Source organism: Amblyomma maculatum, chromosome 1 (assembly GCF_055883805.1).
Source record: "Amblyomma maculatum isolate TAMU_Amacu chromosome 1, ASM5588380v1, whole genome shotgun sequence".
Taxonomy (NCBI): domain Eukaryota; kingdom Metazoa; phylum Arthropoda; class Arachnida; order Ixodida; family Ixodidae; genus Amblyomma; species Amblyomma maculatum.
Genome location: NC_139344.1, coordinates 188,258,191 through 188,285,552, shown reverse-complemented (window position 1 = coordinate 188,285,552; position 27,362 = coordinate 188,258,191). Strand labels below are relative to the sequence as shown.

The 27,362-nt window shown below is 46.9% G+C and overlaps 1 protein-coding gene and 1 pseudogene across 2 annotated transcripts; one reads left to right on the top strand and one right to left on the bottom strand.

Annotated features, from left to right (window-relative positions):
* Window positions 1-17,209: 17,209 nt before the first annotated feature.
* LOC146205167 (uncharacterized) lies at window positions 17,210-20,694 on the top strand. Its single transcript, XM_084589849.1, has 2 exons — window positions 17,210-17,397; window positions 18,715-20,694. Exons 1-2 carry the CDS (start codon window positions 17,332-17,334, stop codon window positions 20,260-20,262), a joined length of 1,614 nt encoding a protein of 537 aa, XP_084445975.1. The 5' UTR covers window positions 17,210-17,331; the 3' UTR covers window positions 20,263-20,694.
* Window positions 20,695-21,750: 1,056 nt separating this feature from the next.
* On the bottom strand, window positions 21,751-24,709 carry LOC146205166 (uncharacterized; annotated as a pseudogene). The gene is made up of 3 exons (XR_014704139.1): window positions 24,541-24,709; window positions 23,060-23,744; window positions 21,751-22,440 (listed from the first exon to the last, which is right to left on the bottom strand). The product of XR_014704139.1 is annotated as an uncharacterized LOC146205166 (transcript).
* Window positions 24,710-27,362: the final 2,653 nt, after the last annotated feature.

Genomic DNA, 27,362 nt, shown 5'->3' with positions numbered 1-27,362 from the left:
TAAAAAAACTCAAGGTACAGTCTTTGTCAAAAGTATATGGCTCACGGGGTTTCGTTCTAAGCATAGTAACGAGGCTCCTAAAGCAACTCTAGCGTTCGAAATCTTGTAGATGACAAATCTCGCCCTCATTCTCCTCTAGCTTACATTCATATTCCAGTATTGCTGTCGGCAGCCGTGTTACAGTGCACAGAAGCGAATATCTTGGGCTGTATAAGACTGTACATTGTACACTGCAAAAACAAACTGCGTCTATGTGATGCATAGAGTGATGCTCCACACTGTTCTTTGGCCCCTCTAAAACCGTGTTTAATGGGCCTCTATCGGGACCATCTACATCCCATCCAGGAACAGTAAAATCCACCCTGTCATCTCTGAAAAAGGGCCTGCCCACCCCCAAGTCGATAACCCAGAGGCATCCTCGCACAAGGACAGTCTGAAATGCATACTCCTGCAGCTTCTTCATGGGCTGCCACTACCTTTGGTGAAGGGATGAAACAACCTGCAGCCTGCCCACTTCACAGTGTAGCTGGGCTCCCTTGAGTGTGTGCACAGAGCCCAAATAGCAGGCTCCTTAAAATGAGAAAGCTGACCTCCTACTACTGTGGCCAAAAAGCCATAAAAATGGCATTCCTTATATGTTGGAATTTTAACGAGTTCTCAAAAACCGTAGCCATATAAAGCATATTTTAAAATTTTTCCTGTAGCTGCAAGAAAGCTACTTCAGACCTCAAGTCTATTGAATAAGGGTGCAGTTTCTCACTACATCCGAGAGAAACCAAACAGGGCTCTCTGAAGATGTCTGAAAGTGGTGTCGCTCGCAAAGTCAAACGGAAAACCAAGTAAGCTGCAACCACCATTCTGCATTTCGGAGCAGATCACTGTATGCTCCATTTATCTCTAGCCAAATCTGAAGGTAACATTTTGTGACTTGGAATATTTAGAACAGTTACCAGAATTATTTTAATGCCCACTCTTCCTGGTGGAGCTACCTGATGCTAGATGATTGTAAATAGAATAAAAATGGTAATGTTATCAGCGAAAGAAACTAACAAATTTTAGTCCAAGATGTCATAAACAGTCTACTGGCTTCCGAATGGCTAGTGTTTGATTATGATACAAATAATGATGGGTCTAGAAAATTCTGGAACCATGTCGGCTTTCTGGATAAAAAATATTGCAGGCGATTTGGCTTGGTTAGGCCAGATGAGAATTTGGTGCTCTAGTACTGGGTTTAAGTTCGGTTTTGGCTCGAAGCTCGGTTTCCAAGGTCAGGCTGACTTAAAAACAAAGATCGGCGCAATCTGTGATTGGTGGCTTTAGTGGCTGGGATAACCTCCTTGATGGTAGGGCATGATCAAATCTTATAGCCATAAAAAGCATCCGGCCTTGGCACTGCCGCAGCGCGTCTAATATGCAGTGGCATCGAAGTTGATCTCTCGCGGGTTCCATGAAGTGTTTTAGAGCGTAAGCTCCACTTCTCGGGGTGCAACTTGGTATTCCACCTCGCTGGGACCGAATAACCCAAGTGAGTATAAGTAATATTATAATTGGGGTTCCAGCCGAGGTTGGTGCAACTGTTCTAGCGGCTGAAGACAGGAGCCGAACGGATGGCAGCGAAAGCGTCATTTTGCTCGGATTACAAATCACCGGGACGCAAACTCCTCCGGCTAACGCCCCTTGACAAGTCCTGCCGCTGCGCCGCAAGGCAGCGGTAGCAGCGGCGTACTGTAAGTACACCATACTGTAAGTATGTAAGGTAGCCCCTATAGTGAACTAGAATACTAGTTCACTATAGTAGCCCCACTGTTTAGGCTACAGCCTCTATAATAGTACAGTGCCTAGAATATACTGGCTAGTGTGACGAGCGCCCGCGCATCCCTATGGGCGAGGATGGCGCTATTTGCAATGAAAGCCAATCGTTAGCGGCAGAGGGCGCTGCTTGTTGGGAGGGTACAGTTGACAGCCGTGTGGTGCGGACGCGTGTTCCATCGCTCCTCCGATTGCACGTGGCTACTGGAAACGGACGGACTGGCGACAGCGGGAGCTTCCGAAGCGTCAAATAGATGAGTTCTTTCTTTTATTAACTTTATTTCGTTTTCAGCTAGTAGTTAGGTTAGGTGCAGCCAAAAGAATAGATTTTAGCTCTTGGTCCTAGCGGCCTAGTTTTTTGTGCCGGCAGCTAGGTTTTCGTGGCGTTCATTATTTAGCTATCTTGTTTAGATAAATATTTTTTTCTAGGCTATTGGCATTCGCAGAATTGGTTTTTAACGCGTGTTTGCTAGTCGTTTCTTGTGTCTTCTTTTGGCAATCTGTATATTCTGAGAATTCGTAATAGATATAGTTCAGTCGATGAGCGCTTAAGATGTGCAATCAAAAGAATGTAAAGTGTACTAAGTGTGAGGCGCAGGTTAATCTCAAGGAAACGCGTTTTGACTCTGTAGGTGAAGCGGAAGGCAGCGACCTTTTGTGTCGGTGTTGCGTACTGAGTGCGCGTCTAGATAGATTTGATCAAGAAAGGGGCAGTTTAGTGTCTCGTGTGCATGATTTAGAAAATGAAGTACGTTTGCTAAGAGCGGAAAATCAGAAACTGCTTGGACAGCTTACTCAAATTGAAAAAAAAAGGGGCAGACTTTATCCTTGGAACCAACGAGGATGAACATTCCAATGCGGGCCACGTGGCAGGGGCCAGCACTGGCATGGAAGGCATAAGCAAAGTAGGTCAGGCGGATCCGAACCGTCAAAGTTATTTAGAAGCAGCTAAGACGCCGGAAGAAGTAAGGAAGAATGAAAATCCCAGAGATAGGACACAGATAACCGAAAGCAGGAGCCAACAGTTGGGAGAGGGAGAGAGAAGGCCCAGGTGCTTATCACCAGAGATTCTAACATGAACAGGTGCAAGCGAGATATCTTGGGACATGAAAGGGGTGATAAGAGAGTGTTGGTTAGAGCCTTCCCATGGAGAACAATGAGGGCAGTGCTAAAAGAGAGTAAAAATAGGCTGTTGAAGAATTCCACAGAGCACAGTATGGTAATAGTAGCCACGGGGCTAAACGATGTCCTAATTGGTGACTCTGCAGGAGTGGTGGAAAGTTTAGCTAAGGGAGTTGACGAGATCAGGGAGATAGCACAGCAGACGCAGATAGTTGTATGCACAGTACCAGAGGTGCTAGGATTGAACGGAAAGATGGAAAAGGACGTGGTGACAGTTAACCAGGACATAAGAAAGTTAAGCCTGGAGAAGCGTTTCGAAGTGGTTGAGGTAAACAGGGAGGTATATAAAGCAGGTTTTGGTAGGGCTTTTCAGCGAGATGGCATTCATTTTAACAGAAGGGTGGGAGCAGAGATCGGCTGGTGCCTGGCAGGCAGGGCTGTAGCTTTTTTAGGGGGTCCGCGAGGACTCCGTGCACAGAGGTAGTTAGAAGTGAAGCAGAAGAGAGTGTAATAATGAAGGCTGAGCCCCCAAAAATGGCAAACAGTAGGTCGAGAAAGAAAAGTACAAAAAAAGAAATTCAACACTAGGATCAGCTACATAAACATGCAAGGAGGTAGAAAAAGAGCGAAATGGCTAGAGATAGAACAGCAGTTGAAGGATGACAAAATAGGTGTGTACGCTCTTTGCGAGACTCATCTCAGGGATCTAGAAGATCCGCCGTTTATAGAAGGCTACGTCTGGGAAGGGTGCAACAGAACGACAACGGAAAAAAAGGGTGGAGGGGTAGGTATGTTGATACACCAGGGAACAAATTGGCAAAGAATTAAATCATCTTGTAAAGAGCATATCTGGGTTTCAGGAACAATTGCCGGCATAAGGACATGGCTAGGGGTAGTTTATTTAGGAACAGGACATCAATGCAGGCAAGAAACAGGGATCTTGTTGAATGTCTCAGTGACGGTATAAGCCAGTTTGGAAACGGCCAATATTATTCTACTGGGGGACATGAAGGCCACATCGACGATCTGGATGGATACACGGATTGTAACGGCAAGCTAATGCTAGATTTCTGTGAGCGACACAATCTAGTTATAGTAAATAGAGAAACAAAATGTGAAGGCCAAATCACGTGGGAATTCCGCAACAGGCAGACGACCATTGACTATTGTCTAATGTCGCAGGAAATTTATAGCAAGGTCACAAAAATGGAAATAGACGAAGAAGGGGAGTGTAGTCTGGGAAGTGATCATAAACGTATTAGTCTGCAGATGGGGCCCTTGATGAAAAGAGAAATGGAACTTAGACAAAACGTAAACGCAAAATTAAACGACGATCAAATAGCGCAGATAGCAGCAGACATAGAGGAAGCAATAGAGAAAAGCCCCATGGAAGACTGGGATTATGAACAGGTAGCACTACTCATAAGGAGGAAAATTCAGGAGGTTAAAGTAGCAAACCGCTGGAATGGAAAGAGGAAACCACGGAGCTGGTGGAATAAGGAAATCAGGGAAGCTATTGAACAACGACGGGCTGCTTCAAGGGAACACCGAATGGCAAAGAAAGCACAGGTATCTCAGGAGGAAATCAACCAAAAATGGGAATCATATCGACAAAAGAAACTTCAGGTGCAGGCCCTTGTCCAAAGTAAAATAAGACAGTCCACCGATCGCTGGATGGCTGATATACACGATGCCTCTAGAGGTGGAGCAAGAAAATTCTGGAACCATGTAAGCTGGCTAGGGAAGAAGAATCAAAGAAAGCAGGATCGGATTCAAGATAACGAGGGAAATTGTTTAAAGGGAGATAACACAGTGAACTACATTACATCAGTTATAGCCGAGTCATTTAAGAGCGACGATAGGGTAATCGCCGCAAATCAGGAAGCAACACAAGGTAGCAGAATACAAAGCAGCCTAGAACTGACCAATCTAAACTGGAAAAAGGCAGAAAAAAATATTCCTAAAAACACATCTACAGGAATAGATGGAATTCCGATCAAGCTGATTAATGAACTCGGTCCAAAAAGTAAGGAAACATTGTTAAAAGCTCTGGAAACAGTCATAACGAATAAGCAAATTCCGGACAGCTGGCGGCAGAGTAAAATGAATTTGATTTATAAAGGGAAAGGAGACAGGATGCACATAAAATCCTACAGGCCGATTACCATAACATCTGTTATGTAAAGGTTAGCCATGCAGGCAGTGAAATTAAAGGTGCAAGCATGAGTTGAAAGTAACAAGATACTTGGAAAACTTCAGAACGGCTTTAGAAATGGTAGGCGCTTAGATGATAGCCTGCTCGTGCTTACCCAATGCATCGAAATATCTAGAGTGGAAAATAGACCTTTGTATTTGGCCTTCCTGGACATAAACGGAGCGTACGACAACGTAAGCAGGGATGATAAACCTGGAACGGAGGATACAAGACAGTAACCTAGGTTTTAACCTGTCATATAGATTAGGTGGAAAGGTGTGGTAGAGCAACGCCTCCCCGGTTTGATGTATGCAGACGATATTGTGCTGCTAGCTGAGAGTCTGGAAGAATTGCAAACTCTAGTTAAGTATTGCGGAGACGAAGGGGACGCTCTAGGCTTCGGTTTCAGCACAGTTTAAGTCGGGTCTGATGATTTTCAACGGCTCAACTGATCAGGGTCTTAAAATACAAGGTCTTGAAATACCTAAAGTAGCAGAATATAAATATCTGGGGGTATGGGTAAACGAAGGATTGGCATACATTGGAAAGCATGAGCAATCACTTAAGGCCAAAGGGCGAAGGAATGCCGGGATAATGAAGCATAAGGCATTGTGGGGATACAATTGGTATGAGGTTTTGAGGGGTATTTGGAAAGGAATTATGGTGCCCGGACTTACTTTCGGAAATGCGGTTTTGTGCCTAAAATCAGAGGTACAGTCGACATTAGAAACAAATCAGATATCGGTTGGACGATTAGCGCTGGGTGCCCACGGCAAAACTACAAATGAGGCGGTACAGGGAGATATGGGCTGGGCATCTTTCGAAGTGCGGGAAGCTCAGAGTAAAATATTATATGAGGAACGCCTGAGGAAATTGGACAGTAACAGATTGGCAGCTAAAGTATTTACATACCTGTACCTAAAACGTTGACTCACAATGGAGGAAAAGAACTAGGAAACTAACTAGTAAGTATGCTAGTAATTAACAAGGACGGAGAAATAAAGAGCATTATGCAACAGGTGAAAACACTGAAGGTAAAAATTGGATACATTCGATGGAAAAGAAACAGAGTGTGGAATTATACCAAAGTGGAAAATGCAGATCAGGAAGGAAGATTTCTTTGATAACTCAAGAGGCAGTGCCCTACTTTTTGAAGCTAGATCAGGGTGCCTTAGAAAAAAGAAATTTAACAATGGAGATGACGCATGTGCTGTATGTGGAAACTCCAGTGAAACAATTGCCCATATTATACTCGAATGAATGGTATCCATCCGGAAGTTGGTGCAGGCGCAATCACTGTTCCTGAAGCTCTGGGGTTTAGAGATACCAGTGGCCGGGTGAATAAACCGGCGGTGGAAACTAGCAAAAAACGACTGGAAGATTGGTGGCTTAAAAGCAGAGAAGTGACATAATGTTAGTAATGTAGGAACAAAATTTAAATAGAATGATGGTTTAGTTAACCATCCTAAATCAATAATTAAGATATAGGGAGAAAAATGAGCATGATAGCTACTGCTACCACCCCGTTTCAAAGAAGACGCTCCTATATTCCATCCATCCATTGTACCACCTGAGCAGACGACGGAGTTTTCTCGCTTCAGAATACGGCAATCTGTTGGTGTTGTGCGTGCGTGTTAAACCTGCTTCCGCGCGTCTTTTGCTTTCACGAAGGTGCAGCAGTTCATTTACGGTGTAGGTGTTTGCTCATGCGAATCGTTCCGCACTTCTACCTGCTCGGCGACGATTGCATCGGGTTTTTTTTTTTTTTTTTGGCTGTGGCTAAAGGTACGTACGGTACGGGATACGACGGACGGATCCGGGAAATATTTTTCAGAGGTACGGCGGACGGACCCGATCGGTAGGGTTCTTCCGACGGACCCAACGCATTTTTCTCCGATATGGGGATCCGTCGGGAAAGCCGGACGGATCCGAGATCCCCAGATGTGGTTGTAGCAACAACATGGTAGCCATATGTAGCCAAATCGAAGTTGGTATGAGGTGTACGTGCGAGGTTTAGGAAGTATGTACTACTGCATGCGTGAAATGTGAAATTACAAAGAATAGTACAGTGGCAAGAATAGTGCCTAGAATGGGTGATATACTACTTGATGGCATGATGATAGGTTTACGTGAGTTGGACCGCGGCAGGGTCGAAAGCGCATGTAATCGCGGTGTTGACGGCCAGCCCGCGGCCCGCACGCCCGCTCATTTGGTCCTCGTTATCATGTGCATTAACGTCTACGACGGTCGTTATGTAGTTATGTAGTTTTGATTCTTCAAAGTTTCCTCACTTCTATCTGTGATGAGATGCGTCACGTAACGCATCGCTTTCTGCTCGCATTGAGGTTTGATGCTGCAAGTTCTACGTAGTCGCTGAAAAAGCTGGGTGCCGCCGGCGTGTCTCTAGCCCAAGCATCGCGTCATTCGTGTTTGTTGGAGGTGTGGTTTGTGCTTACCGTGAGATGCTGTGATGTACGGATTACGTCCTACTAGAGTGCTGTGTGAGACTACGAAGAGTGCTGTGATGAGTGCGCCGATGTCCGGACGGACATCAGTGTGTCCGTTTATGATCGGCGATGTTGCACGTGCATGTCAGTGTTTATTAGGTGCAGTGGTAATTTATTTACACGCGCTGTGCAACAATCAGACGAAAATAAGTCATCGACAGTTTGTTAGCCTGCACTACAGAGCTCAAAACTCGGAAAATGGGAATGCACATGATGCAGTTTTCGCATGTTGGAGCTAGTGGACCGAAAAATAAGTGCCCAGCCCACACCGCCGGGATGCGCATTACTACAGGTGAAATGGTTCAGGTTTCTGTAAAATAGCTGCCTGGCACAGCACCTTCCTAAATGTTCAGGCTTTGTGCTATTGTTGAAGGCCACTTTATAATTAATAAAGGAACGAATATGCTTTATGTGTTAATGACTAGTGCTTTTTCAACATATGTTCTTTTTTTTTTTCTTTTTTCCTTAGTTTCCTTTGTTTTTCATGCAAGACAAACACAAATAGTACACTTTTAAACTTGTCAGTCCAAAGCTGAACATGAATATCTGCTATGCATGTGACAGCTTTAATGCTAGAAAGGTTGACGTGTATAGCATGTACGTAGATGCTGTGACATCTTAGTGGCACGTTCGGCTACTTGCCCCAAGGTCGTGATGTTTAATGCCAGTGATGGCAGTCGCACTTTGGTGCAGGTGAAATGCAAATGCTTCTGTTTCCTGCAAGATGTCAACGCAAAGTACAAAGCCTGGGCAGTCAAATTAGTCTGGGGCTCTCCACTACGGTATGTTTCATAGCTACATATGTCACTTTAGGATGTGAAACCCTACATGCCACAGGTAGGCTGCATTGTTTTTTAGATTTTGTAACCTCTCATCTATGTTTTGCAACATTTGGCTAATTTTAGTTCTCAAACAGTTGTTAAAGATGAAACCAAAGCAGTTCTTGGCATGGTTTCCTGCTTGGATTAATTTGCTAATTGCAGTTCTTTGAAACTTGCATCAATGCTGGACAGTTCAAATAGCAGGCAGTTGAATTACAGAAATGATGTGGATCGTGCATATCAGTTCGGACAAATGGAAAGTAACGGTCCCCTCCTTGCATGCATAGGTGCCCTTAGACAAATACATACTCGGGTGTGTGATTGTGACGCATATCAAGGGTCAACAGAAGGCCATGTGGAGCCAGTGTGATATTCTTCATGAAGGCTAAAGTAGAATTGTACAACAGCTGCTGTACCATGCAGAAAAAAATTGATCGTTTAGTGTATGATTAACTGACCATGAATAGCATCTTACTCAGAGTATGATGTGATATATATCTGGTTTAGCATCCCAAAATAACTACGGCTATGAGGAACACGATAGTTGAGGGCTCCGGTATAATTTCGACCACCTGGGGTTCTTTTACATGCACTGACACCGCACGGTGCATGACGGCCTATTGTTTCGCCTCTATTGAAATGCTCCTGCTCTGGCTGGAATCAAATCTGCATCTTTGGGTTCAGCAACCAAGCACTAACTACTGGGCCAGCACAATGGGGCCAAGTATCAAAGTGCATGCCATTACATTTCCTTCTAGCCTGTGGTTTTCTTCACAGAACTAATGTATACAAGGAAAAGTAAATAGCAAGAAAACACTAGTTTTATTGCACATTATATTCACATTTCAGCAAACATTCTCTAGGAAAAAAATTCTCATAATGTTTGCATGGAAACCATGAACATCTTACAAAAAAACAATGCACTTACTCCACTCCAATTATTAATGGGCAAGGTTGCATCTATGCTACTACACTGCACTCATCACAAAACCACAAGCCCCATCTGCTTTGGCCAATCACTTGATGAAACTAACGGAGACAGATGTCGCACACCACAGACTGGTCGTCTCGCAACATATCTCTGCATATGTTGCATTTCAATTTCATGCCTTTCCACTTAGCTTCAACTGTTGCCAGCATTACTAGTCACCCATCTTTTCTGAAATTCCTTTTTACGCTGTTGGGATCAGCATGCTTGTTAACGATGGTCTCTGGAATTTTCGATGCTATCATTTTCACATCTTCCTCATCTGGAAGAATGAAGGAAATGACAAGCTTTGAGCAGAAAAAAAATTAGGGAGACTCCTAATCTCCACCTGTAAGGGTATGGTGTGCCAGCGTTAATGGTTCTTGTCTGCAGATCCCACTGTGGATTCCCGTTAATTTACATGCCCTTTGCTACAAACATAATTACTAATTCCTTAATTCATGTCTCTGTTATCTCAGATATACTCATTAGCATACGGTCGTAGGCTGCCCTGTTAGGTGATAGACAACCTGGCATAGACCTCTGTAAGCCTCAACCTTTCTTAATTGGAGCTGAAACGTCCTAGAACATATTTCAAATATAACTTTGTAAGCTTGACTTAACACCTCCTGCCATGTCGTGTGGCCTCGTGACATTTGGCTCGTGGCACTTTTGGCTTGTGCACAGGGGTCATCTGTTAAATACTGGTTAACATGCATGAAAAATACATTTTCACACAAACTGCTGGCAAATGGTCAAGTGTTGCACTGCAGATTCTGAAATGTATACCTATATGCATGCAAGGATCGCATCATCACATAACGTGATCAAGAGTTCTATCAGTACCTGTAGTTACATAGCATTTCAATGCCCATTAAAGGACCACCTCAGACAATGGTTGTTGTTACCACAAGACCTGTTCTAACAGCGTACTGACACCATTCCACTGAGCGATGGACATGTATATGCATACCCTAGACAGCTCATGATTGTGGATCTCATTTATTTCTATGACTTCCAAGGAATTCCTGTCGTCAGAAACCCTACACTTTATGAAATCGGGACAGTTGTCTTGAAAGGTGATGAAAAGAAATAACCAGGTTACCTTGACGCAATGCTAAATTACAGAGGGTGAATATGCTGCATGAAGATACCAAGAAGCTTGTACAAAGAAAGGTGAGAGTGAAATGGCAGGATTTTTGAAACATTGAAATAAACTACAAACTATACTTGTCAAACCTGTCATTAAGGAATGGAAATCATGCAGTAATCAAAAACACAACATGGAGGCCATTTTAGGTCATCTTCACAAAACACATACCCACACCTCACACACAGCTTCATACTTATGAAAGAGGAAAAACCAATATGCAAGGAGTGTGGAGATGAACTAACAATAAACCATATTTTACACGTGCGCCAGAGTCGAGAAAATAAGAGGAAACATTTTGTACAATTTTGCAACAGATCCCTTTCCATCCCAGCATGATCCTAGGAAATAAATAAGAGAATAAGTGTCCTGTTTAAGTTGTTGCGCATTTCTCTTATATACTATGCAGAACCAACTAGCCCGACAACACGCTCTTCTCAACTGTAATCCTAGGAGAGACGTGCAAATTTCCTGCACTTTTGGTTTCTTAAAATGTTCCTAAACAAGCTACATCCTAAAGAACATTTTAGTCTTTACACACAAATAAGTACATTAAACCTTGTTCTTGGTGCATGGCAGCATTAGTCGCTTATGCACCATAAAAATCAACACAATGCTGTAAGGTATACCTTGGTTAGCTGTGTTATATGAGACAAGCTTTCGGTCTGGTGTGGTCCTTATTCACGTGAAAGCGCTGTCATGAGGGTCTATGTCCCAGCGATCGGAAAGTGACCTATTCCAATAATTTTACAAACTGAAGGCGATTCTACAGATTTCTAAAGACTGGAGTGCTCAACTGTTTTATCAACGTCCGCCTGCTTTGACAGCCTGGAGTGAAACTGTTGAAGAGAATACATTTTTGAACATTGAACGCGTTTCTGAAGGCGTTGCGTTCAATTACGGGGCCCACAAAAAGCAGCTGAATGTCAAACGCCGCCTAGGTAGGCTTTCTAGCAAGACAGCGGTGTAGCGTGGAAAATCGCTCCGCCGGTCCATCGCTGGCGCCGCTGACTTGACAGGCGAACTGTTCAAACTTACAGCTACTGACCACACCTGAAACACTGAATTGCGCATGATCAAGGCAGAATTTCTCTAACACTGAGCACTGGTAGCTATCGATTTCGCGCCCAATATTGTGAAAATCTGTCCTCTCTTCGATCATTGATACGTCCACGGTTGAACATTTATGCGCCTCGGGGTAGGCCAGCCGTTGGAACATGGATGCGTGGTTGTAGCAACGATCACTTGCATGGCGCACTCTGCAAAATTCCAAGAGTCAGCTTCTGCAACGAAATGTGCAGCGCACATTTTCTACCGCGTACCCAAGTCCGGCGATGCATGCATATCGATCCCGATCGTTTCAAAGCTGCGCGGCCGTTCAGTCGGGTCATGCTAACCTCGAGCATGCGGGGGTTTAAACTACATGTACGCAAAATTCAACGACAAGAAAAAGATGCAGGCTAAGCACTTTAGTCTTCCCCTAAATACCAAAGAACATTGCTGTTCACAGGGAATTCGGATCATTCGCGCTTCCGGCTTTCCGGTTGTGCACTCTTGCGGTGCGGTGCAGTAGGTCTTCGCCTCGACGAGTCGATGTGCAGCTCGCCGCAGTAGCAGCGCAGGCCTCTAGTAAATTCGGCATGTCTTCTGCCACGGCTCTGAGGTAGAATTTAAACGAAGAATTTAGCTAGAAACATCCTGTTTCCTCGGTCTGCATGTGAGGAACGAGCATAATGCCATTTCACATACATACTTTGGACTGCCGAATGTTCTGCACGGCGAGGTGTGTGTGTGTTGTGCCGGCGCTAGATCTTCGGAGGTCGATGCAGGACCTAAGACAGCGTAAATGCCAGGAGTAGCTCGCTTACATTACGGGCAGATCGAGGTAATAGTTTAGTGCGAAGCGAAAGCTGCTCGTGAATGTGCGTATCTCGATGCCAGCTGGTGGAGCGGGTGCAGTACGTAGCATCGCCTGCAGCTATGTGCGTGACAGCGATGCTTGCCGTACACAACCCTAAGTGAAGACCGTGATCTATGTTAGAACGGATGCACTCTTCGTAGCACCTCATCGAGAGTCGCGGCTAGCTGATATCGTAGAGGATAAGATTCATTCACGCGTAGCAAGCGGAATGTGGCCGCGTTCGACGTGCGTATAGCCATGAGCCTGTATATCGACGTCCGCCGTATCTTTACGAGAATCGAATGGATACGTCGGACGTACCTTTAGACACTTCGTTTTTTTTTTCTTTTTTCCGCGTTTTGTGCGCGCGTTCTGTGCTCGCCTGTACCCCTTCTTTTTTTACTGTGTCGCCAGTGGTGAAGCGCGGTTCCCGATTGTTGTTTCCCCAGTGCCTCTCACTAAACTGCAGAGAAAAATGCCAAAGAGAAAGCGGTGGTGCACAGAGAAGACTTGCTTTTTTGGCAAACGGGGCTACCTCTAGGACAAGGAGCGTACGTATTACTGCGCTATCTGATGCTGCGTAAGTACGCATTCTGTACAATGGGAACGAAGCATCGATAGAAATGACGGAAGGTAAACGGCAACTGCTTTTGTTGGCGAGAAACATTTTTAGAGCATGCAGTTATATTCACAAGGATGGAAACTGATGGGCGAGTTGGTAACGGTGCTCCATGACGTGTGCAGCACAAATAGATGTACACAATCAGGCGCTACAGACAGCACCTGTGTTGTGTACCTTTTCTGTGTCCCTCGATTGCCCTTTTGCGCTACACATGTCATATGGATGCAGTTATATATTAGGCGCATGTTTCACCGTAAGCGCGGCATTACCAACGAGCTTCCTCGCGATGAACCGGCCGCGTCTCGTGCATATTGTGTATCTGAGAGAAAAAAAAAAAAAAAGCTTCGTCAGCTTATTCATTCAAAAGATGGTGACTTCGGCAAAACCTTGTGTGCAATCACAGGCCGCGATGTAGTACGTTACCTTAGCCGCTGTAAGTAAAGGAGTAATCGTGGAGGAGGAAGAAGAAGCAGGTAGCCCGCTGTCTGTTCCTGAAGTGACTGGATTTATTCGCTGTGTTTAACTTATTATTCGCCTTGAGCGACTTTTGTCGCTGAACAAGGACCTTTTGTAGGGCTCACCCTGGCACAGCCCTAGCTTCTTTGAAGGGCAGCTCGTCCCCGGTGGCCGCAGGCCACAGGGCCTCTTACCAGCGAGGCCTAGCATGGCCGCCTCGAACGAAATCCACGGCCGGTCACCAAGCCCTGCAGACGCCTCTGGTGGCCTAGCCCTGGCGGGGAGCTCTGGCTCTCGGGACGGTCCTCTACCACCTGGACAACTGCAGGCGCATCATCACGACGCTCATTCTTCCCTGAACTCTGAGCTGCGGGCTCTATCGGATGATGCACTTGCCGGTAACACACATCAGTCTTCTCCGGACTCGGCGTCTGTTCTCCCGGACCGTATTCAACTCGGCAGTTCTGCGAAGGCCGTGGCCCTCCACGAGGGTATAATAGCAACGATCCTGAACCCACTGCACAAAGTACAGGCCACTGTTCGTGCAGAGCTTATCACGGCCGTCAGCGAGCTATACCGAGAATCATCAAGGTTCTTCGCTGTTGCAGTTGGCGAGCGTGGACGTTCAGATGTCCTTTTCGCCACTTTACGCGAAAGAGACCGCGAAGTTGAGGCCCTCAAATCATTGGCTGCGGAGCAACGAGTGCGGCTCACGGAGGCTGTGGAAGATTTGCGGGCCCTCCGAAGTAGAACAGCGGCTCCTCGATCCTTTGCGTCCGTGGTGCGCGAGCAGCCTACTCAGGATACTTCGGATGCCGCCAGCAGCGTCCCTGTAACTCCGTCTGCTGGTCCTATTGACTCTTTTGGCACCTTGTCCTCTGTGATCCCCAGTCCTGATCACGTCATGTTTTTGTCACCCATCCAGCCCTCCCACTCTGCAGGCCATGATGTGGATACCGTGCTCAAGGCTAACATCGATCCTGAGGCTGAAGGCATCGGAGCCGTCACTTTGCGACGCACTCGGCGCGGGGTCAAAGTCGTTTCCAAAGATCGCTCAGACCTCGAACGCATTAAGGAGGCGATCAACCGTACTGAGGTGACCCGCACTTCGATAGCTGTTCGAGTGCCGCAGCAGAGAAATCCTCATGTGAAACTTGCCGGAGTGGACGCGGGCGTTAGCGCGGACGACCTGATTGCTGCCCTAAACCGCCGGAACCAATCGCTGCAGCTGGACCCTGCCACTTGTAATTAGGTGCGTGTATCGTATAAAGAAAAAGGCGGAACTTATGCACATATAATTGAAGTGGACCCGGCTGCGTTTGTCTGTCTGCACACGCTGTGCTGGACCTCACCGCGTCACATCTTGCAGTATACGTGTGCGGGACTCCGTTGTTTGTTGCGCCGCATGCCGTGAAGCCGGGCAAATTTCGAACCATCCTGCTGGCCACGGAACGTGCTCAGTTTTAAAGGATAAGGTAGCCCGGGTTCGCGCCCGAACTAATTATGGCGGGACACCTTAAGCACAAACGACAGTCAAAAAGTGCACCGCCGGCTTCTACCATGGTTGCATGGCAGTGGAATTCCAGAGGCTTTCGTCAGAAAAAGGCAGGTCTGCAGCAACTCGTAGAGTCTCGCGGACGCAAACCAGATGTTATCGCCCTCCAAGAAACGAACTGCACACCAACACTCACAGGATATTCAACATTCACGCAACAAATATTGGATCCCTACGAAACACCACGCGTAGCCATTTTGGTTAACAATGATATGACCGCGATTGATTGCTCAATGACACAACACTCACACATTTCACACGTTTTGCTCGAGCTCCTGCCTAGAGAAAGAGGCCATGGCAGTGTATTTGTGTTGAATGTGTACAGTCCTCCCAAAAAGGGCAAGAGGGACGTATTTGAAGAGCTCTTTCATGACGCCCTTAAGATTGTGAAGCCACGTGAGAACTCTTTACTAATTATGGGTGATTTCAACGCGTCCCATCCTTCGTGGGGCCACAAAACCGAAACTCCCAAGGGCCGTAAGTTGGCCCTAGCTATTGCCCGCACTCAACTGACTCTTGACTGAAACCGACCATCCCACCCGTATGGGCAACAGTGTGAACCGGGACACTAGCCCGGACCTGACACTAGTTCGCACGCAACATCCGTGCCCGTGGACCAACCTAGAAGCGTCTCTGGGCAGTGACCATTTTATCCTTGAGACGGCGATGCAAGTGCGAGTGGGCCGCGTGTCTGGTCGTCAGCTGCGCCTCACGGACTGGGACGCCTTCCGAAAACAAAGAATTGCTTTGAAAGAAGGCGAGCGACTCCCTTTGGCTGAATGGGTGAGACAGCTTCAGATGGATTTAAAGAACGCCACCTCCGTAGTGAAGGCCACAGAAAAGGCACCTGAGATCGACCCGCACCTCCTCCATCTGTGGGAAGCTCGAAGAGGACTTGTCCGAAGATGGCGGAAGCAGCGACACAATCGCAAGCTACGGAAACGTATAGCGGAAATTACAATTGCGGCAGAGCGCTATGCGGAAGAGCTCACGAGTTCCAACTGGCACAGGCTCTGCACAAGGCTGCATGGGAACACTCGGAACGGCCAAAACGTGGTCACTCCTCCGAGGCCTTGTCGACCCATCCAAAACCAGAGAGGAAACCTCTAAAGCGGTTGGCAAACTCCTCCATAAGGAAGCGAAAGATAGCACTGCACTGCTGCATGCCCTGGAGGCGCGCTATATACTGACGGGTCCCAGACCGCAATATAGAGTCTACCCTCATCAAAATGAGTATTCACCCCTGGACGAGGACATCACGGAATCAGAGGTTCGAGCAGTACTCGCGAGCCTGAGAAGGAGCACTGCCCTGGGGCGGACGGTATTACATATAAGATGCTCCAGAACCTTGACGACGAATCAATAACTGCCTTGACCAGTTATTATAATGACGTATGGAAGACCGGTACACTCCCGCAAGAATGGCGTCATGCTGACATAAATTTAATTCCGAAACCAGGCAAGCAGCTCGCCCTTCAGAATCTTCGACCCATATCCTTGACGTCGTGTGTTGGGAAACTTATGGAGCATGTAGTGCTCCGGCGGCTGCACCCACACTTGGAAACCAACATCTTCTTTCCTGACACCATGTTCGGGTTCCGGCCGCATCTCTCTACTCAGGATGTTCATCTTCAGCTTAAAGAGGAAGTGATCGATCATCCCGGCAGGACCCAGGCCCGTGCTGTCCTGGCCTTAGACCTGAAGGGGGCCTTTGACAACGTGTCGCACGATGCCATCTTGGAGGGACTAGCGAGTTCACATTGTGGTCAACGAACTTATGATTACGTTAGGGCTTTCCTCATGGGTCGAACTGCTACCCTGGGTATCGGAGACGTACGCTCTGAACCGATACGTCTCACTGGTCGGGGCACCCCACAGGGTTCGGTGTTGTCGCCCACATAGTTCAACGTGGCGATGGCAGGACTTCCTCCGCTGTTGTCAAGAATTCCTGATCTGCATCATGCACTCTATGCTGACGACATCACGTTATGGATCACCAAAGGCTCTGACGGCCACATCCAAGACAGCCTGATATGCAAAATAGGTAGCGCCATCTAGTTATAGCAAAAGTAACCATGTCAGCCATGTTTGTTGGGTCAAGGAACGTAGCCGACGGCAGCCGCCAGCCAGCAGTCGCCGTCGACGCAGTGTATCTTGGTACAGCGTGCTGCTTGTTCGGAGCATATTTGTGTTCTACACGATTTTTAATTCTCTTTGCTCGCTGGACGATGCCGTCGCACTGCTGCGTTCCGCTATGTAAACAGCGAGGAATCATCGATAGCGACGGAAAAAAGGTACGTGCTGCTCGATGTTGCGGTTGTTGCTCCGTGATGAAATGGCCGCGTCTGAAGAGCTACCGCAATTGTTCTTGGCGCATGAGCCAAGGTGTGTAAACTAAGCTAGTTTTATGCTAGCCGGTGTTTGTAGCGAAACTCAATGACTGCGCCGTTTGATAACCTCCTCGGCGCTTAGTTATCGCGCAGGATGCAGAGTGCGTCCATCTCGCGTTTCCCACGGTGCCGCGATTAGTTCTCAGGCTTGATGCAGCAAGCAACTTAGCAGGGCTTAGCTGTATAAACGGCTGATTTGTGCCGCATGCAGAACCAAACGCTAGCGATTATCTCTGCACCCGGTCGCGTCGAAGATTGTTGGCGGCTCCGATGCGCGATGTGGCCGCGAATCAACTTCATACGTCCAGAAATCTTCCGTGGCGAAAGCTGGTAACACGCATAAATAAAAGCTTACGTTCATTTGTGTATGTTCTCCACAAGTGCGGACATTATCGAAAATAATCGTGCAACGAACCTTGCCTAAGCGACGTGAACATGCAGGCTTGTCTAGAGCGTTCCGTTCGAGTGCTCCGCTGGTTAGCTGTAGAAGAAGCGCCTCTGGCTGTAGAAACAGCTGCAAGAGCCGCACACGGAACCAAACGCTAGGGCTCGATTATTTCTGCATCCGGTCGCGTTGAAGATTGTGGGCTGCTTCGAACTGCTGTGTGCCCGCGATCGCGCTTAAATACGTCCAGCATTACTTCGTGGCGAAAGCTGGTAACACACGCAAATAAGCTTACATTCATTTGTGTACGTTCTGCACAGGTGCAGACATCATTGTAAAATCGTGCAACGAATATTGCCTAAGCGGCGTGAGCAGGCTTGTCTATAGCGTTCGAGCGGTCCACTGAGGAGCAAAGGCTACTAGTTTTGAAGCTCGGGCTCTGCTCTAGCGAGGCTGTATAAGACAGGCAAGAAAGGCGGAAACACAGTGCCTTTAGCACTGCAGCTATGCTATGATTTCACTTTGCTGGTTACTGCAGGGCTTTAGACAAGTCTGCTCATGACTTTATATTAATGACAAGTTGATATCACTCAGGCCGCAGTCACCTGAGACTCTATGCCACTGACCGGGAGTGCGTGTCCGATGTTAGCATCAATACACAGTTGTTCACAGGTGCTCCCTGACTTTTTCAAAGTAAGCAAGTTTCATGTGGTGACTGGAATCAAAGCAGCTCCTAACAAGTTATTTGTTATTCATTGTAGCTAAAGGAACTTTAGGTCATCATGTTACCTCAAGATTTAGGTTAAGTAACAGTTGTTCGTGTTTTTTTTTTATAGGTGTCTTTTCACCGTTTCCCCAAGGATATCGCGCTTCGCAAGAAGTGGATCATCGCGATCAAGAGAGATGAAGGCCCGAATTTTAAAGTGTCTGAGTATACGAAAGTATGCTCGAAACACTTTCGAGTGTGTGACTACATTCCTGGAGTGGCTAGTGGTCACAACATCCTCAGAGACACAGCAGTACCTTCTGTGTTTAGCTTTGCCAAACAGCGCAAGCAGCGGAAGCCCCCGAAGCAGCGTGCAGCACTGCCAGCCAGGCAAGCCGCCAAGCTGCAGGATCAAGTGCTGCCGGTGCAAGATTTAACGCCAAATGCACCACAGCAGACTCCACCTGATTCTAGCGACGGCAACATGGATGTGCAGACTGGAGATATGTCTGAGCATGCTGGTGCAGATCATGCGCACCATGAAAAAGTTGAACATCTGGTCGCTGTGATTGACAGACAAGACAAGGATATCAGAAAACTTCGTGATGAATGCAGCCATCTGAGAGAGCAGCTGCAATCAGCAAGGGCTGAAATTCAAGAGCTGCGATCAGAAAAAGATAGCGTGACTCAGCAGCTCAATGTAGAAAAAGAAAGAACATCTCCTTTTTGTATTGACCGGTTCAAGCAATCAGATGAAGCTCTTCAGTTCTATACCGGGCTGCCGAGCTATGAGCACTTCACATCCCTCCTTGTATTCCTGGAGGCTGGCGATGGTGGCTGCAATGTGTTGCGTGCCGAGGGATCCTCTGCAACAAGGGGCCGCAAGAGAAAGCTCAGCACTGAGAACCAGCTTTTCTTGGTTTTGGTTAGGTTGCGCCTGGGATTGTTTGAGACTGACCTTGCACATAGGTTTGGCATTACGCAGTCAACAGTGTCTAGGATATGCACATCATGGCTGAATTTCCTTTATGGTAAATTGGGCACTTTGCCATTGTGGGCATCTAGGAAAGTGGTCGATGACTACATGCCAGTTGTATTTGTTGGGGATTATGCATCAACAAGGGTAATCTTGGATGCTACTGAGATCCGTTGTGAGGTGCCATCATCTCTCTCACTTCAGTCAAGCACCTACTCCTCATACAAGTCCTCAAACACATTTAAAGGGCTGATAGGCGTTTCTCCTAATGGACTTGTAACATTTGTTTCTGAGCTTTTCACAGGGTCCACTTCAGACAGGGAGTGTGTCGTAAGGAGTGGGTTTCTAGAGCTGGACTTTGAAGAGAATGATGGTGTGATGGCAGACAAGGGATTCGTTATTGAGGATCTCTTGGAAAGCAAGGGTGTGAAGCTAAACATACCCCCATTTCTAAGAGGTGGAACATTCTCAAAAGGCCAGGTGCAAGAAACTAAAGAGATTGCTTCACTCAGGATACATGTGGAGCGGAGAATACAGCGGATCAAAGGGTACCATATTTTTGACCGACCGATTCCACTTACTCTGGCACCAGTTATTAATCAGATTTGGACAGTAGCGGCTATCCTCACGAATTTCCAAACTGCTCTAATTCAGCGTCAAAGCAATACAGATGTTTTGTGGGCGTTTGATGACTCCACATGAGGTTATATGATGCACCGCTGCATATCCAGCAGTGTCAGCTACTTGGTGTTTGTTGTGTTTGCAGCCACATGCACAGAATGACCAACTCGTGCAAAGTTCCATTCCTGCACCGTGTCATTCAGAGGATGATGAATTCTTTACATAGTTGATTGGATGACAAAACCATTAAATGTTGCATGAGTGCCATGCTTGATGGAGCATTTATTATGAAACTAGAGGCAGTGCTCCACCCTGTCTTTTGTATTGCTTTATTTCTTTTTTGCGAGCTTTGTACAACCAGTTCACTCTATGCAGCTTGTGTTGTTGTATGCTCGACTGTCCTGTTCATTAATGTCGATAACAAAATAGAATATGAAGAACGAAATATCAGGATTAACATGCAACTGTACCCATTATCATGAAAGTTTGTGCACTTCGTCTAGATTAGCTATTGTGTTCCACTGGACTGCATATCAGAAATTGTGATTAACATTGCATTTAACTGCATAGAGGTCATGTATGGAAGGTAATAGGTCATGCTGGAACGCTACTTATATTTTCATGTTTTGTATGTAATGGTGAGAAGATTCATTTCTGTTAATGTGCGTTGCTATAGTTTTTTGCTCTTTATTGTGTTCATATTTCTGGCGTTGCAAAGACTAGTGATATGGGCTTTTTTTCTCATAATTTTTTCATTGTGATATTGTGGTCTGTACTGTGGATTTTCACTGCACGTTTTGTATTCTCATATTCAGAGCATTTGAATACGGAGGCAAAACAACTCTAAGTATTATGTATATTCACATTTGAGATCAGGCAGGATTTCGTAAACGCTACTGTACAATGAATTATACCCACACTATCAATCAGGTGATAGAAAATTGCTTGTAATATAATCAATCTTTATACATAGATTACAAAAAAGCACTTGACACCGTTGAAACCTTGGCAGGCATTGTGAAATCGTGGTTTAGAGGAGCCATATGTGAAATTATCGGAAGATATTTATATTTCCACGTCTTACGAGACATTCGTACTGTGCTGTCGCAACCTCCCATTCACACACTTGCCAGTCTGACCCACATAGGCCTTACCGCAAGAGAGTGGAATCTTGTAAACCACTCCTTCAGCACAGGCCACCAACTTGTTTTGGTGCCTGACACAACATGATTATTGTTTTTATCGGATCAGAAAAGGAGGGTTAGGTGCTTTAGCTTTTGGTTGTACTTTCGTTCCCAGTTTTTTGTCTCATCCTCATTCATGTAGGTGAAGATGAAAATGCAGCAAGTTTGCCCTTGTGTTTTGTGCTGTCTTTTTGTATTCTGTTAGCGCACCGCTACTTTAAAGTGTAACATTAAGAGACTGCTGTCTCTTAATGTTAGCGTGCAGAATGGTTCAGAAAAAGACAGGAAGCGTGCCGAATGGTTCAGAAAACAAACGCGAAGAAAGAGGCCTTTGCCCTGTGTGGCTACAGTCCGGCTGATAACTTGTTTAGCCTGCATGCGAAAATTAAAGGCTCCTCCTACTTACAACATATTGCAGCATATGACTGAAAAAGAAGCTATCCAGCTTTGCCTTCATGCGTGTCCACTCTGCTTCATCAAAGCAAATGCGCTCTATGACAATCCACTTTTCCGAACAGACAACAAAGTCCCCCCACTTGCATTCTGTCAGAGCCATTTGGCCAAGTACTTGGGCGTAGTATTCATGGTCTCTTTTTAGACTTGGTACATCATTTTCAGTAAATGTCATGCAGAACTCTGCCGACCTAGCTTGCTCTGGCTCGCTGTCCTTTAAAGAGTATGGACACTTGACCTCAAGGACCCCGTATGTTTGTTCTTCTGGGTCATACACAAGCCTGTCGGGGCTAGCGCCTAGCCATGGGCATTCTGGGTGTACTACCAAGCCGCAGTGCTGCAGTGTAACATGATGTCCTAGGTTCCACATGGTGACACAATACCGGTCTGAGGCCGCACTTTCATTCCTTTGTCCATACTGAATAGCACGTACACGGGACAAGTCCTTCGGTTCAATAAGATTCCGCAGGCCCTTGTCCGTCCACTGGTCCCTTTTGAGTACTCTCCCAAAGCACGACGCAGTTAACCTGTTCAACCGGCCCTCCTTCCAGCATTCACTTCGTGCTTGTTGCCTTGAATTGAGCTCTAGTCGCCTGGCATCCTCAGGGGATACTTGCATTTCCTGCAATAAACAAATAGAACAAAGCATAAAGCGACAAGTTCCAGCAGCTGGCTGTTGAGAGCCACATTTTAGTGTGAAAACTACACGCGGGCAAACTCAACCAAGAATGTTATGGTTTTCATCTGCCAAGCTCGGGGAAAAAAAAAAAAAAACTTGTCAAAGCAGAACATTTCGATCCCAGGAATTTCTCATGGGAAACAATTATTCAACGTCGTAGCTATCACTACGGCTGATCAGCCCGCATGTTAAACTGAAACACACTCACTCTGTGCATTCTACATTGTCTCCATCAACTTCCATCGATGGGCAAACAGCTTTCGCACGTCCTACTCTATCTTTAAATAATTAAAATCATACCATATTTTGTTACCCCATCAACTTGAAATAAGTTCCATGATATATGTCCTTAGTGTTCTCACTGTGGCTGAGTACACTGTCTTCATGCAGGATTAAACCGTGCTGTTTCTACAGGGTTGCATCTCTACAAGTAGACTATACAGCTATTAAAGAGTGCAGTGCTGTGAATGCTTGCAGTATATAAGCCTGCCATATTACAGGGTTACAGTTAACAATACTGCACTAGGGGGAAGTGAGGTGAGGTACTTTAAGCTCCACTCACCCTCAATATACTCCATTCATCTGCACTGAATCTGTCGACAAATGTATGCGGCACAGCTTGGTCGAACAGGAATAATTCTGGGACTAATAGGAATACTCCACTTCCATCTGGAATATTTTTCCATGTCTTGAAGCCTGCAGGCAGCTTTTTTTGCTGGTAGGACAGTGCTGAGCCAGGAGGTGCCATCCCTAGTTTGGTATCCTTAAAAGGTCCCTTTGCGGTGCACAGGGCAGCTGCAAATTCATCATTTCCAAGTCGACGGAGACTTTCACCCAACTTGTGAAAACTGTCCAGTTGCTGCTGCTCCTCTAACTTCTTAGCTCGTGCATCATACACTTTTGCAGGTGTTGGTAGAAGGGTGCCATCTTCACGAGGGCTCCTCCAATCGACGTCGAGCACACTCATTGGCCTGATGTTATGTTGTCGAGGGCGCCTCCATTGCTGAGGGAGCTCTGTGCATGACAGCTCTGGTGGTGCTTCTTTAAATCCTTTTTTTTTTAACAAAATCATGAGCCGCAGGGCAGCAAGAATATGGCTGCACGATCCGCTTGTCCCAGCAGCACATTCACATGTTGTGTCAGTGACTGTAGAACTGTTCAACTGAAATGCCAGATGAACCTTGTAAGGCCGGCCTGTTTTTTTCTGGCTTCTAAAGCATGTCGCTCTCGCGTAGACGATGCCAAGTCTGTAAAAAAAAATATTTTAAGTACACAGAATGACTTACTTCTTATGTCCACTGGACAACAACTTAAAATCCCTCTGTAACCTTTGTGTAATGAACATTTTATCAGTAAATAAGATATCAGTTAATAAACATGAACTGCATGATAACCCTGCTTCGTGCTATGTCCTTCATACGATTCGTGCAAATTATTGTCCCTCCTACTACAGCTCAGCCACAGTCCTACTCTTGTATGTGTCCGCTATAAGTATGCAGGTGACGTAAAAAAAGTCCGTGCAAGCCACGGCGAAGCAACGCATTGCTTTTACATCTGCGGCACAAGGCATGCGTTAATGAATGGGAAGAATGCCAACGAGAAGCTGGTTTATCGCCATACACATTGCAGAGCAGACACAAAGATAGTACGAACGCTCATCCGAGGAAAGAATAATGGGTGAAGTCTGGCGTACAAAGTATTGTTTCCCGTGCTTTTTACACTCGCGCATAATACTGACTGCAGCATGTCAGCTGAGCCGCGGCCACGACGCGATGTCCCACCAAGTTTGGTGTGTAGCTGCGAGCACGACGCGCAGCTTGCTTAAGGAACTATGGAATACATTGTTTGCCTTTTTTTTTTTTTTTTTTGCCGTTCTTGCCGCTTAAACTCAGACTAAACTGGCGTACGTCTATCTCGAAACGCGGAGCACACGGTCGTACGGGGGTGTCACTAGGGCGTCAGAAGTAGCCCACATTCGCGCAAATGGCTTCTGGCTAGGAGCAATGCTGGCTAAAAATTGTAGCTCATATCATGCATACATACCTTGAGTCGCAAATGTTAGTCGACACCGATGAAGGCAATGTATAGGCTTCGACGGACCTGCCGACGCACATAAGCCTGCTAACGTGCCCTCAGACAAATGTGGAAGGGCTTCCAAGTCGTTTTTCCACATCGCATGGTCAGAATTTGGGAAACGCCGTTGTTCTGCCATGTCAACGTCGCACGCTACTCAGGGACTGTCCGGCTGCAAGGTGATACGTGCGGCAATGCAATATGCTCCGTACCAGCCGGCGCTTGACCTAACAAAGATGGCGGCCCGACTTTTGCACCCAGTGTTGGCCGACGTCGAAGTAATTTTGCATATCCACAGCAGTACACAACTGAGCGCAGGCTTACATGCGCGGCTGAGAAATCAGAACTGCTTGTGATTCGTGCTCGAGCGAGGACCCAAGTAGTCGACCGGGAAATCGACTTGCATCTCGAAGGAATTCCCATCCCTAGAGTGGATCGACTAAGGGTACTGGGCCTGTATCTGCAGAGCAACGGCAGAGCGACCTACACTATACAGCTGCTGAAGAAGCAATTCGCGCAGGTGGCGCACTTGATCCGCCGTATTTTCAACAGACGTGGGGGGGCTCAAGGAAAGGGATACCATGCGAATCGTGCAGGTGCTATTAATCAGCCGTATGACGTTTCACGCCCCTTACCACAAGTTCAATCGAACTGAACTCAATCATCTGAACATCTTTCTACGATCGGCAGTAAAGACAGCCCTCGGACTTCCCCCGTACACCTCGACGCATCGCCTGCTTCAGCTTGGCCGCCACAATACCGCAGAAGAGCTGATAGAAGCCCAAAGGAATGACCAACTCACGCGCCTTCGAGACACTAGAGTGGGCCGGACTGTTCTCCGTAGACTAGGCTACCCGGAGCCGACAACACCGCTGCAACAGAGGTACCATGCCATCTCGCCCAAACTGGCAGCTAAGATCAGGGTCGCGCCAGTTCCAAAGAATATGGACCCCGCACTCCACACTGGTCGTAGGACCGCTAGAGTCAAGGCACTCCTGCGCCAGTACAGAGGTGTCCAAACTGTTTTATATGTCGACGCGGCGAGATATCCATCGGGCACAGACGCTATGGCACTAGCTGTTACGGACGCCAACGGCTCAATTAAGATTACGGGCTCCGTTCGTGGCAGGAACTCGAGCACGACGGCTGAGGAGACTGCCATAGCGGTAGCACTCACCTTCATACACCACATGGACACATGTTACAAACATCCCACCACTCCGACATACACAATAATCACAGATTCACAAGCTGCGTGTCGCGCCTTCGCGAAGAATACATTATCTTTCGAGGCTTCACGCGTGCTCTCACCTATAAGCTATCATACCTTTCCCATTGTTAAAATTGTTTGGACTCCTGGTCACTCGATCCTCCCTTCCTGGCAACGAGAGTGCGCACGCGCTTGCCCGAGCAGCAACCTTCCGGGCGCTGTCGACGGAAGCGGAGGGGGAAGTAGACACAGAGGACGCCAGCACAGTTCCACAGTCTTACACCCACATTGCACTATATTACCGCACACAAAGAAGAACTCTGCCACCGCCGCACCCAACACTCACCAAGGCCGAAGCTGTGGCATGGCGACACCCGCAGACTCACACGTATACAAATTTGTACCACAAACATTTGCTCTTCCCCACCCGCTACCCAGATAAATGCCCCACCTGCCAACAACGCCGACCTACACTATACCATTCTGTTTGGGCCTGCCCAAAGCCACCCGGCGGCATTCCACCTGTACCTCACCCCACCCTCTCATCTTGGGAAAATGCCTTGTCCCGCACGGAGCTGGCCGAACAACGCCGGCTAATCGAGCGGGCCGAGAGGATTGCCGTGGCCCATGGGCTTATGGACTGATTTGTATTCTTTCTGAGACCGTTTTATTTGCAACAACCCGCAAGACCAGCGACAGCTGTTCTGGCGGGCCTGCAGGATTGAGGCGGCACATGGAGCCCTGGACTGAGGGCTCCAGTCAGGAAGAAAAGGAAGTTTACATAATAAATGTTTTTCCTCCTCCTCGTTTGTGCTCTGCTGTTCATGCAATTCTGCCACATGTGTCTGTGTTTGTTATTACATATACATAAAAGGAGTGTTGCGTGACTTTGTTTCCTGTGTTGTTCGCATATACAATATATAAATAAAACTGCGCGTACTTGTTTACTTGTCAGCAAGTGTACAGTGCGCAGAAAGAACCATGTGCCAATAAAAATGAAGCATTTCACTTTGTTCCAGAGATTACAAATATATTTTATATAAATAAATGCCTATGCTTTAATTGTTGTTAGAATAGAAATTCTGGGTTTCCCTTTGTGAGCACGGGATGTCCGGGACTAAGATGCTCAAACTTCGCAGAAGCCTTCGCAAGCAAGAAGCGTTAAATACGTGCGCCGCTTCCAGTCCAAGACAAAACACACACCCTGAAACTTGTAGTCAGCGGCTTCAGTTATAGCTGAGGTCTGTTGCGACTCAATGAGAGCTGAAATGCAGTGCAAGCAGCCCTATTGCCGAAGATGTGAGAGCGCAGTAGGCAGCAGACAGCGCGGCTGGTACCCACCTAAAGCATAGAGAAAGCCTAAAGCCCATTGAGGGGCTTTATACCCACCTAAAATCCCTTGATAATTTGAAAGTAGCGACACTCTCCTCCGCGCCGCGCTTTCCTCCTCGATTCTCCTCGCGCGGCGGCGGCGAGCGCTGCGCACGACACGCTTTTTCTCCTTGACGCCCGCCGGCCGGCCACAGCAGTGAGTGAAGCGCGAGCTTTTGGTCCAGGTCTGCGCTTCAGGAGTGCACAAAAT

Bases quoted from the DNA above. Each gene is read 5' to 3' on its own strand.
- LOC146205167 (XM_084589849.1), top strand. From the start codon at position 17,332: ATGCCGTCGCACTGCTGCGTTCCGCTATGTAAACAGCGAGGAATCATC. The intron at 17,398-18,714 runs GTACGTGCTGCT...TTTTTTTTATAG, and splicing joins TCGATAGCGACGGAAAAAAG to GTGTCTTTTCACCGTTTCCC.